General features: G+C 38.8%; 1 protein-coding gene across 1 annotated transcript in view; it reads right to left on the bottom strand.

Moving 5' to 3' along the window:
- Nucleotides 1–12,520, bottom strand: part of ccdc148 (coiled-coil domain containing 148) — a 28,117-nt gene that overhangs the window by 12,284 nt on the left and 3,313 nt on the right. Inside the window, exons 4-9 of the mRNA XM_022741360.1 lie at nt 9,405–9,508; nt 7,353–7,444; nt 7,096–7,247; nt 3,177–3,272; nt 2,861–3,042; nt 2,177–2,315 (exon numbers count right to left, since the gene is read on the bottom strand). Coding sequence (XP_022597081.1) covers nt 2,177–2,315; nt 2,861–3,042; nt 3,177–3,272; nt 7,096–7,247; nt 7,353–7,444; nt 9,405–9,508 — 765 coding nt within the window. The remainder of the gene's footprint in view (nt 1–2,176; nt 2,316–2,860; nt 3,043–3,176; nt 3,273–7,095; nt 7,248–7,352; nt 7,445–9,404; nt 9,509–12,520) is intronic.

Consider the following 12,520-nt stretch of genomic DNA (forward strand, 5'->3'; position numbering starts at 1 on the left):
AGGTAAGAAGTATGAATTACTTCCACTGCTGCCCTGGAATATTATGAGGGTATTACTGTGAAATCCTGCTGGTACTCTGTTGGCCTCCCACTTGTTATGAGAGTACATCAAAGAGTAAGTCACAATAGACAATAAAAAGACCCATCGAGCAGAGGGATATCTCCACACTAAGCTAGATGGAGTACCACCATCTGACTCATTGAAACTGAGAAACTGGTTCCACTTACGGTCATCAAAAAGGGACACAGAAACCATGCCTGCACACTTGCTGTGGCACTTTGTTGAGGCAGTAATATGTATTCGGGCTGTGATTTCAGGCCTTCGTCAAACAAACTGCTGAAAGAAATTATTTTATTCAAATATTTTGGGATTAAGAGAACAAAGTAAGTCAATGTCACTAATGTAACTCAGTCTCCAGTCAAACCGTCTGCTTCTGCTCTACTTTCATTTGGATATTTCTATGCAAGATCAAAGAAAGAAACTGAAACGAGAATTTCACAAAAGCAATATTTCTTCAAAGGTCTCAAACTATTCCTCTGAAACTGCAAGGTATTGAGGAGAACATAGGAACTGATTTATAACCAAGGCTCTTAAATTGTTACACTGCACAAACCCTTTAACTGTGGTAATATGTCACCTGCTATCTAGATATGACACAAAGCAGTTTTAGCTTGCATTAGAATTAAAAGAAAACTGACAGAACCAATGGAAAATGATCCTATCATCCTGCAATAATTGCATACTGATGGAACTAAATGGCAGGTGAGCAAAATATTACGGCTCAAACAGGAACAACCTTCAATGCTCTGAAGTGAAAAACCTTCATAAGACAGGTTAGAGCAAAGGCAATTACTCACAGAACAATTCTGTAATTAAAGTACAACCTATAGAATTTCAACCCACATGTCTGCTAGAGCAATGGGAATTATTTCTTTCCCACACTAAATACGCGGGAAATATTTGCCCAAAGCAGACTGAGCTCATTTCAAGTAGCGAACCAACATCTGAGTTTACTGGATACTAATCAATGTCATACTTAATTTAGATTTCGGATACAGAAAATGCAAAAAAAATTATTAAATATAATCAAGATTTTTTTCCAAATACTGAAAGCAGAATAGCATGTATGCACTTAATCAGTGGGGTTTCAGCCAACCAATTTACAGTTCTCACTGATTATTCACTGCACGCAAGCCATCTTAATTATGACTAATAGGTGAATTAGGTGGAGTCAGCACTACATCATCTCTGAGTCTGTTTCTGAGTAAGTGTGGAGAGTATAGAGAAAGACTGCTAACAAACACATCCCTCCTCCTTGTAACCTCCCTCCAACACTAAACGATCACAGCTCTAAATGCAGCACCCAGCTGGAACTGATATGAGGACAGTGTCTCTGAGTGCAAGGAAGGAGGGGAAGGAGAGAGGGGCTGGCGGTTGTCATGGCGATGCTAGGCTGTGGGGTGAGCGAGCTGTCCACAGTGGGTGACATGGCACATCCTGCAGCGTGCTGAGCGGATCATTGTCCAAGCTTATCTGTGTGTCTGTCTGCTCGGTTCAGGGTACTGAGCTACATTGATCGGGGAGTCTGGGACTAATACTGAAGAGCTGCTTTATACTGGGAAAGGGAGTTACATTTTAAGAGGAACATGTGTGGGAGTTTGTTTATCAATGTACAGTGTCCCACTGGATAAATCTTGCTCAATACACTTAACCCTCTCTTGCTCAGTGGTCAGCAGAGTAGGTAGCTCCCATGTGAGAATGTAACTGTGTCAGTGTGAAAAAGAGAGCTAAAGTATGGCTGTAACAATCAATAATTGTCAATGAATCTGTCAAAAACTTTGTTGATTAATCACTTTGTTGTTTAGTGTATAAAATATCACGAAATTGTGAAAAATATCAATCACAAATTGAAGCAACAGTTTCAAATCTTTTGTTTTGTCCGATCATCAATTTCACAACCCAAAGATATTCAGTTTATCATATACCATGTATCATACCATAAATTCGAGAGGCTGAAACAAGCAAAGTTTCGGTTCTTTTGTTTGAAACACAACCTAAACAATTATTTGATTTCATTATTCGAACAATTAGATACATTGCATATTTTCTCTTTGACAGACTTAGTTCTTCTGTTTAATAAACAACAAAATCAATAATCTTTTTCCAGTGTACTGACCAGCTCTTGTCTAGTTTTCTCAGGGAAGAGTCTTTGCAGCATGTCCATGAAGAGTGCTCTGTGGTTGGGTATGTCATGGGGGTACTGAAACAATGTAAACTGGAAGCGTAGGTGGTCATCTGGATACCAGCCACAGAACCTGAAACAGATTCCAATGCAGAAAATAAATGACCATAAAGCAAAATAAATAATAAATGATACACTATGTTCCCCTTCCTTCACTTCACTTCATTTCCATTACACATTGATTAATTACATACTAGTCATAGAGGCAAAAGTTTTATATAGCAACCATATGGAAATAAAAATCAAGTTATGAAGTGGCTTTAAGACACTGATATAATCAACCTCCTGGTGAGGAAGACATGTCTTGTTCAACAGCCTGCCTCCGGGGAATAACGTGACTGTGCCTCTATATGCTGTCAACATCCTGCTGAGTTTTCCATTTTGATCTGCTAAGTTACACCAGAGTTCTTCCTATGCATGTATTTATCAAAATGGATGGCTAAAAATCATTAAAAGGCTATTTCTATCATGACTAAGTAAGATATTTGAGGGATTGTCATCATACACATATTTGATGTTAGCTCCAAAAATCACTACAATGTTCTCCTTGAATCAATGTGTAAGCACTTACAGATATGAAAAGGTTCAAAGCTGAACCTTACTAGTCTAAAGGCCTACCTGTCAGTTCTTTGCAGTTGTTCTTGAAGACACTGCAGCCTGCTCTGGTATCTGTCTGACAGGGAGTGGAAGGCCTGGATCAGGGAGTCCATCAGCTCTGGGTAAGGGCAGTCTGAATTCAAAACCTCCTCTGGAATATTTTCTATGTTCACCAGATTAACTGAAGTACTAGTAAGATATTTCTGCAGAGGACAACACAATCATCGTTGAGATATGTAAGATAAGTTACTTTGGTGACAAAGTGTAGTAATTCCATTTTGAGCAGAGGTGTTAAAATTGCTGTAACAGAGACAGGATATCTACAGTGTAACCTTACCTCCAAGCCAAGGCCCAAAATCTCCTCCTCCAATGCTAGGAACTCTGCATGAAGTTTTGCAGTAATGCCATCTTGCTGGTCTTTTACAAAGTGTATCTGGTAGTTCAAGGACAGAACATGGAAATATCTTAAATACAGGCTTAGAAAACAAACATGAAAGCCATACAGTCTGACTCCACGCTGTCCAGGGAAATCAAACTGGCAAGTAGAAACTGTCACCTCAATATTAAATGGGCTAAATTGTTTTGGGCAAACAAAGCTACCATTCTCGCCCTGAGTATCCAGGAATCCCTCTGATATCCATAATGCTTTGAGAAAGACTCTGATAGAATTCCTGCAGCTTAAACAAATCTGGGACTTTAGGAATACACAGAGACTCAAAAGATCACAGCTATCTACTGTAACACTTTCCCGCACTCTCATTATTGCTATGTCTGCTCACATCAACAGTACTGGTTGAACACAGGTCCCTTCTGTTTTCACAGACATGTAGATTTAGAAACATTTATCATCAGAGTGAATCAGTATTAGTAAAACAGCTACTTAGAAATGGAGACAATGCTTATCAGATAATTAGGTCTATTTCTGAGTTTCCAAGAAGGAATGTAGAAATTCAGATTAAAAATGGAAGTAGCAGTTTTTATTCATACAAACAGTACATTGGTAGAATAGCTGCATTAGTATTTTAAACATTTGTGTGAATGGGCCAAGTTGTGTGGTGGAAGTTAGAACAACATAGTTTATGTTTACGCATCTTTCTAATTCTATGAAAATGTAAACATTTGGTTGTGAACTATTAAAAACACTGGTGGAAAATGTGAAATGGTCTGACTCCTTTGGCCTTTGTGGCTTTTCAGTTTTTGGTCCAGTACTCCCACTGAAGACATCATCTCAGGTTCCCATAATTTCTTTTCCAGAATCTAGTTGTTGGCCTTCACAATGTGATCTTATGCCCACCTGTCCTCTTCTTGTCCAAACATGTCTGCATAGTTGACTGCAGACAACAGCCATGGCTAAACACAAACACTAACCACTTGCTCACTCACTCACTCACTCACTCACTCACTCACTCACTCACTCACTCACTCACTCACTCACTCACTCACTCACTCACTCACCCAGAGTAGTGGACTGTTTCACTAGACTTAAGTACTTTACAAACTCACCAATGTCAACACTGCGTTTTCTATCGTTTTTCATTGGCAAAATATATGGTAAAATTAAAGATAACTCCTGATATTCATGTTTTTTAAAAGATTAGAAAATCATCCATGTGATGCCACTTCAGTATATTGTTGTGATTTCAGATAGTGGTAGTTAAAAGAGTGCTTGTCTTTTTTATTCCATGTGTTCTTCTTCCTTGTCAAAACTTGGCGACTATATTACCCACAGTGCAAGTCAACAGGCAACAGTTGTTTCAGAGATTTGGGTTTGTTACGCTAACAGCAGAGGTGAGGAGCTGTCTACAGAGGTCTGGTAAGTTGACTGACGCTGTCTTAAGTGTCATCACTTGAGGCAATTTATCAGACTTCTTGCAGCTCCCTCTGGAGCAGCAAAGAGCTTTATACACCTTTTATCACATAAGCAATAACACTCCTCAAGACTTGCAAACAGATTCAAATGTTAATGTGGTTTGTGAATGACTGAACATTCAGCCAATGTGAGAGTCAGGAAAACAACATCAGATTCATAGATGTGCATCATGTTCTGATTACTAAATATTTTGTAAATGTTTTGCAGTACATCAGTCATATAAAGGTAAAAGTAACAGTAATAATATGGCCAAAGATATAGCGAGAGATTTCAGCATTCCACAACTCTGGATAATAACTGCAAAAATATAAGGAAGGCATGAGAATGTTTAACAGGTTGGTGGATCTTATGCTCCTTGTGTGCACTATACACGCTGCTTCTTCCAGCTGGGGAAGGAACACCATGGGATCCTGTAGGAGGATCAAGAGATAAAGAATGCTAGGGCCTGAGAATGCCTGCTTTGCTTCCCACAGTGTCATTGCACCGGTTACCAAGATAACCAACATGTAAGGATCTTGGAGACAGTGTCACCCACCCTCTGTTGAAATGTTGGACTGCCCTGCTCTTTTCTAAGTCTGCTACTCTTCAGGTTATAGATCATATACTATTGGAGCTGATGTCCAAATGTATGCAGAAAATACAGGAATAAATATATGTGAAAAACTGTGAAGCAGCTGCTCTTAAAGTTATTGGAAATGGTTACAAAGTGGTTTGCAGATTCTTGTTTGCATCTTGCATGTAAAATAAAAAGTCATGTAAGTTGTTGCAAAAACAAAATTCAGTATAGGTTTATTTGAAAATATGTGACACCTGAAGCTGTAAAGCCTCTCTCACATATAACACACTACTGAACCACTTGTTCTCTTACCACTGACACAATGAAGCCTGCGCACTGTGTATATACACAATGTGTACTAGTTTGCTGGGAAAATCTTCACAATGCTTTTTAATACACAAAATTGTTAGAGGATTAGCATTTCCCCCATTCACCACATTCATATTTAAGAAAAAAGGTGGGGAGAGATTAAACAGCTCATTGTTGTTGCAAGGCTGAAAACATCTTTCGGCTACACAGCCTTTACAGCAAGAGCTTCCCAGTCCTGGAACATATTTCCATTAAATATACAATAAAGCAACTCTTACCCTTCCTTTGCATATAATCTGAAACCTGATTAAAGAGAATCCAGACCTGTTATCATACCTAGTCACTGCACGCTTGCCTTGTCGGCGCTCACTTTGCATATTTCAAAGTGATGTTATCTTTGTCTGTCTTGTAGATAATCTGCATATCTCTTTTCTCTTTTCTCAGAGAATTAATTAATTTCAGGAAAGCTAAGAGAAAACTCACCTGGTACAAAACTTAATGATCGAGGAGAAATACCATTTGACCATTCATAACTGATAGAAGTCTGGAAAATGTTGGAGACAACATGATAATGCATGGTGTCAAAACAGTTCACAATATTTAACAGCCATTAACATGGCATGGGGTAAAATTCACTCATACTGTACTTTTTGATTCCATTTATTAAGTAAAGTATAACAAAGTACCAGTCTCTTTCAGATTCTTTCTTTCCTTCGTTTTCATTTAAAATACCCAGGGGTGGACGTGTAATTATACAGCACCTGAGAAGGGTCTCTCTCTCTAATTTCTTGTGAGTCAGAGAGTGAAGCAAAATGGTGAAATCAGAAACTAAACAAATTGAGAAAAGACATGAAAAAAAAGGAAAAGACGAGCAGGGCAGGCATCGTGGCTTGGTGTGTGTGTTGGGCTTTTTTCTATTGTGTCCATGCAATCAGGTGGGTAGGAGCTGTGGGCCAGCACAGTAGAGGGGGGTCATGGGAAAGAAACAAGCATGAGCGAGCCACACAGAGGAGACAAAATGGCTGGCAGACAGTTCTTTCCAAGGATGGCCTGTCTTTAAAGACCCCTGCTTACTCCTTAATCTCACCATTCATCTCTCAAGCTTGCTAAAAGCCTCTGAGAGTCAAAGGCAGAATTGGTGACTTAGGGACTGTGGATATCTAACAAACAAGAGATTCACGGACAGTGAATACAACACTGTGAGCACGCTGAGTGAAGAAGCAGGAGAGTGGTTTCATTTAAACTTTTGTTTGCAGGATGGACTGTTTTGGTTTGGTACCAACAGACAGTGAGCACAGCGAAGATTCATTGTTCAAGGCTTTCGGTGTACGGGATAAAACGGGATAAAATATTGCCAAATGGTTCACTAACAAATAAGGACATGAGTAGCCAAATGCAATTTAGTATTATTAATGCTGTCATTCTGCTAGCTTTCTACAAATTAAGCTTTGTTAAAGCTTGTCTTTACCAAAGTTACTCTGATGACAACAGTGGACATTCAGGTGTATCTTTATTTAATACCTGTTGTATTACTTGTTTCCAGTTTGATGGATGGGCAGTGAGCTTCTGATGCTGTACTTCACCCAGTCTGAAGCACAGGTCATGCCTTAGCTGATGAACAGGCTCAACAGTGGCTATCCTGAAAGCCTCCCGCTCCCTCTTAAGGAACAGCTCTAAACCCACAAAACACACAAAGATACATATTAGTACAGTACTCATAAACAGCAGTGACTGCTGGTGATACACAGGTACTGTTTAAAAACTGTTGATGCTGTTACCATAATCTTGAAGTGAGAAGATGGCAGTGTCTGTTCTACTATTTGGCCTGATCTGCTCTAGAAAATCACAGATGTCATTCTCAGCCTTCTCCCTGTTTCATGGGACAAGAGAAAGACGTATTAAATACAACAATACATTAGCTAATTTAGCTAATAATTTATAATATTAGATAAAGATGAAGAAAGCAAGATAATGGCACTCTGTGTAACATTAGTTAGAAGTACTGCTAAGCTAACATTAGGTATGAGGACATTGCCAAACAGAAACTGCAATAACTGAATTTTTTTTTGACCACTTGGGGGAAGTGGAAACAAGTTGTGACCACAGCATTTACATACTATCATCACTTTTTAAGTAGATGTGGCAAACTTGTTGGAAAATAGTTGCTCAATTGCACATGCAGCTGTTACGGAGCAACATAATTTATTAGGAGTTATGTTTTTGGCCACCTGGTGAATGCAATTCCAATATTATCCCTCCTTTATCTCTGCTTCTACCAACTACTGAGAAAATACTGGTCACTTTAGCTCCTAAATGTTCACCAGCAAGTTGCTAACTGTGTCTGTCTGCTGTTTAGTGTTGAGCAGGTAGAGTTAAGTAGGTTTTTTGAAGTTTTTTACTGAAGGAAGCTGCCTGATGTGGCCAAAATCTACACTATATGAGTGGTGAGAGAAAAAACAGAAACAGTAAGGTTCCAACTACACAACTAAGCAATGAACTGAACTCACTATAAAGCTCTGTAAAGTCACAGGTTCAGGTGATAATTCTCTGTAGCTTTCTTTACTATGAGTAATCCCTTTTGCATTGACGCATTGATTTCCATTGTCATTTTGTTACTATAAAAATATTGATTACAGCTACTTTTAAACTCTGGTCATCTTAACCTACATGGTATTTTGTTTTTTCTTTCTGAGCAGCCTACTGTTTGCTTGGTCCCCATCAGAACCCCACCTGCAGCTGAGCTGACCTCGCGTCGTCCTGATTGACTCCATACAACCAGTGGTGCACAAAGTACTCTACAAGTATGCATTCTAAATATACATAAAAAACCAAAGGTAGATGGCCCATTTCAGAATAATTCATTAATTCATTTGTTGATTATATTTTTATCATCTGAATTGAAAAAGTAACTTGTAAATAAAGCCATCAAATAGATGTAGTGAAGTATAGTATGTGAATAAAGTAGCATTAAATAGAATTACATATTAATAACAAGTACCTCAAAATTGCACTCAAATACAGTACTTAAGTCAATTTACTTAGTTACTTCCAACCATTGCATAGAGTTACTGCTAAGAGTATGTTTTGGAGGTATGGAGGTGGGAAGAGGGGGCAAGATGTCTTGTTACTATGGGCAGCACTGCACTAACCGGCCTATGGAGGGAGCTGTAGTAATTGTTTACATCTTACTAACTTGCCCAGAATATGTGAATAAAGGAAGAGTAACCATAGCAATATAGTTGCCTGTTTTGACAAGGTGGCTTTTGAATCCCAAGGTAATTTAACTAGATATATGTGTAGAGAGCTGCAAGCAGTGGCACATCTTTATGAGTAGGCTCATTACTGAGGCTCACGCTTGTGTACATCATTAACCTTGGGTGGCTCAGACACAGTCATTACGCAGCCAAACAAGCTGCACCCCAGAGCTAGTGCTGCCCTTCTCACTTCACAAGGCATGACACCACCGGGGGCCCAGTCCCACACTTCTGCCTCAGCATGAGTGTTCCTCCATTCAGTATACCCCTTTGTCTCCACACAACTGCAACTCCCCACTCATCTCAGTTTCTCTCCCTTTGCTACCCTAACTTGATGTCATTGCTGCAAGAAAATCAGCTTACATGTTAAGGAGGCTGTAAATCCTCCTCCTCTTCTTGTTTTCTCCATGATACATTTTTCTCTTTGAGATCACTTTTGTCCTGCATTTTTACACAATTTTTTCAAGGAGGTTCCATTCTGGGCTCAATGGGGCTTAAATGGAGCGGTTGCGTGGTATAATAGCAGATTCAGAAAACTGCAGCAGAAAATGACAGGGAGTAATAGGGGGCTCTTACTCAGCCTTTTGCAGCCTGGGGCACTCTCTGCTCCACACCTGTCTGTGCTGCCGTAAAATGGAGCTCTCCTTGGTTGCCTTGGCTGCACAGTGAGTCTTCTGTACCTATGAGACCAGGTTTAATGCACAGCAGGAATAAACAGTTTCCCTGAACAAGAATAAGCACTGAAGAAATATACAAAGCACTTGAGTGTTTTCTTTTAAATTCACTTCAGCCACGACGTTTAGATCCTCCTACAATTAACTTTATCTGGACAAAACCTTATCTTGAATGCTTTAATGCACAATTATCTGGACCATTTTAAAACATTCAAAATTCCTAACAACAATATAGTAATAAATAATAATGTTAGTAAGTAAATCATAATGTCGCAAGGACAGTGGAACACGAAATAGGTAGTTTTCTTATAGATAAAGTAAGCTGCTCCCTTCCTCTCTGCACATCAGGGTTATATTATTGGCATGCATTTCAGTCTTTATTAGCATTATAGTCTCTGTGAGAGGCTCATAAACTCAGGCAATTCAACTGAAACAGTATCACTGTTAAAGCATGAAAGCAAAATAAACAGCGGCAAATTAAAATAATCAAGTAGAAATAAGCATGACACGCGTGAGGCATGTTATTAGGAGAGGAGGGGGAGGTAGAAGTCTTAATCTGCTATCATTGTTTTCCCTTTTTGTCATTAAAGAACAGGGCCCTCCTTCAGAGCGCTTTCAGTGCAGCAATTCATGGTATTCTATCAGTGTTTTTATACACAGGCCACTGGCTCAGATAATTCTACAAAAGACAATCTCACATAGCTTATAGATGGGTACAATATATTTCATATTAATAGGAAATCTAAAGGAGTTAGGGTGTTGATTTATGTCGTGACTGTCTATGTACATGTAAAGTCACTGCTGCTGTTGTTGCAGAAGAAGTAAGAACGTACTCTGCTGGACATTTACCCTCAGGGTGATATTCATTTTATAGTTACTGGAATCTACAGTGCTTAATCTGAAACTAGTGCCGCTCTGAAAGAAAGAGGCCAAATTGATGTCATTCCATGCCTCTTCCAGGCAATGTATTATAGGTGATCTTGATTTGCATTGGCTGTCTCATAACTCAGTTGGATTAGAAAAACTATGCCTGGAGTTACATTTACATTAAGTGATTTTCAGTCTTACTGTACCAAATAAAACTAATCCATTAATATCCACCCTTATATTAACCATTAAACAGCAGAGTGTTCGGTCAGACTCAAATTACATTTTTTTTTTTAATTATTTTTTTGGGCTTTTTTTGCCTTTAATGGACAGGACAGTAGAGAGACAGGAAATGGGGAGGCAGAGAGAGGGGGAATGACATGCAGGAAAGGGCCGTCTGAAGCGGGAGTTGAACCAGGGGCTGGCTGCAGTGAGGATTGTAGCCTCTATATATGGGGCGCCTGCGTAACCCACTGCGCTACGCGACGCGACGCCCCTCCAATTACATTTTAAACCAACCATTTTTATGCATATAACACCACTTTCTTTATTCCTAATTAAGTCATTGCAAATTCACAATCTGAAATCTGACTCTCTTGTTGCCTTTCAGATTTCTCTTATCAGTCATCACTTGACAATGATAATCATAATGTGTGAGATTTTTTAAGATCCCTGACAAAGCACTTCAGGACTGTCAAACTGAAAATATGGAAATTGAAATTCGCAGCTGAAAGTCAAAAATTAATTCTTATCGCAACAAATGATGGTCCTCCTTGGCTTGTCAAACAATAATACAGTCAAAAATGATATCCATACTTGGCTATGGAGACGTGTAAATGATTCGCTCTCCTTCCATAGTATCACAATGCAATGTGTCTTATACAGTTCTCACTCCCTGCAGGCCTTTTTCGCAGCAAACATTTTGCTTGTCAAAGGAAGAAAAGCACAGGTGTTGCTAATTACATTAACGATAGCTCATTCTGTAAGCTATTGTATCTCTATGAAAAGGATTCCTCTTTGAGGGAGTTGGGAAAAGCACATTGCATTGCACAATATTTATCCTCAGTATAAGGCTCTGCTTCACTTTTTTATCTTTAGATGTTCCACATGTTCAATCTGGGCTCTGCATTCCTGTTTTAAAGACCCTGTCCACCCACACAGGTGTATTCTACTCTGGCTGATTAGACATTTGCTAAGGTTGAAGTTGGGTGATGCTATATTGGAATTTCATGAGGTTAACAAACCATGATAATGGTGCAACCTTCCCAATCCAAACAGGTAAAAAAAAATCTAACAGGAGGGTCAGAGATGTCAATCAAGCACAGTCTTGAGATGCTTGAGAAAAGGTCTAATCAGGCAAAAATAAGTGAAAACACCTGTGTGGGTGGAGGGCCTTTAAATACGATGTTACTTACAAATGTAGGCCTAACGACAGAAAAAAAAACTTTAAATCTCTTGTTTCATTTGGAGATTGAACAACTTAATACTAATAGATATTCTAAATGCTGTTTGTACATGTTTCTTAAATTTGGGGCTTTGCGGTAGTTGTGAATGATAGAATGCATTTGAATTGTGCTTGTTTGTCTTTTACTGTTTTATATGTTTTTCTTGTACCCAAATCATGAAATAGAGATCATCTCTGAGTGTATGTGCACGAAAAAAGGATGAACTACATTAGCAATTATACAGTGAAGACTCTCCCACAGGATTGTGGTGTTTCAATTATGTACTTTCATATTTTCTAATTAGGCCAAGGTGCTTCAGCAAAAACGCAGAAACATCATTGTAGGTGAATGTGTAGAATCTGTTAGAAACACTGTAGCAATATTGTGCTCATTTGCATCTTGTCCTATTTAATACAAAACAATATTTTCTTTTTTCTTATTGTTAAATAATCATTGTTGAATGATTTTAACACTAGTGCAAGGTAGCCACTAATTTCAATATATGCATCTCTCTGATCTGTTTTTTGATGTTTTTTTGTGTGGGTTTTATGCATTCTTGTAGTGCTGCTCAAAAAAATCTTATCAAGAGGTAATTTCTTTTACGGTTTTAGCATCTACTGATGCTGCCAGTCCCTTCCTGAAGAGCAAAAATGATCCCATGCTTGAGGCGACTCATGGTCATTTATTTACCCTCTATCACATCACC

Source organism: Seriola dumerili, unplaced genomic scaffold (assembly GCF_002260705.1).
Source record: "Seriola dumerili isolate Sdu_G_001 unplaced genomic scaffold, Sdu_1.0 BDQW01000052.1, whole genome shotgun sequence".
NCBI lineage: Eukaryota > Metazoa > Chordata > Actinopteri > Carangiformes > Carangidae > Seriola > Seriola dumerili.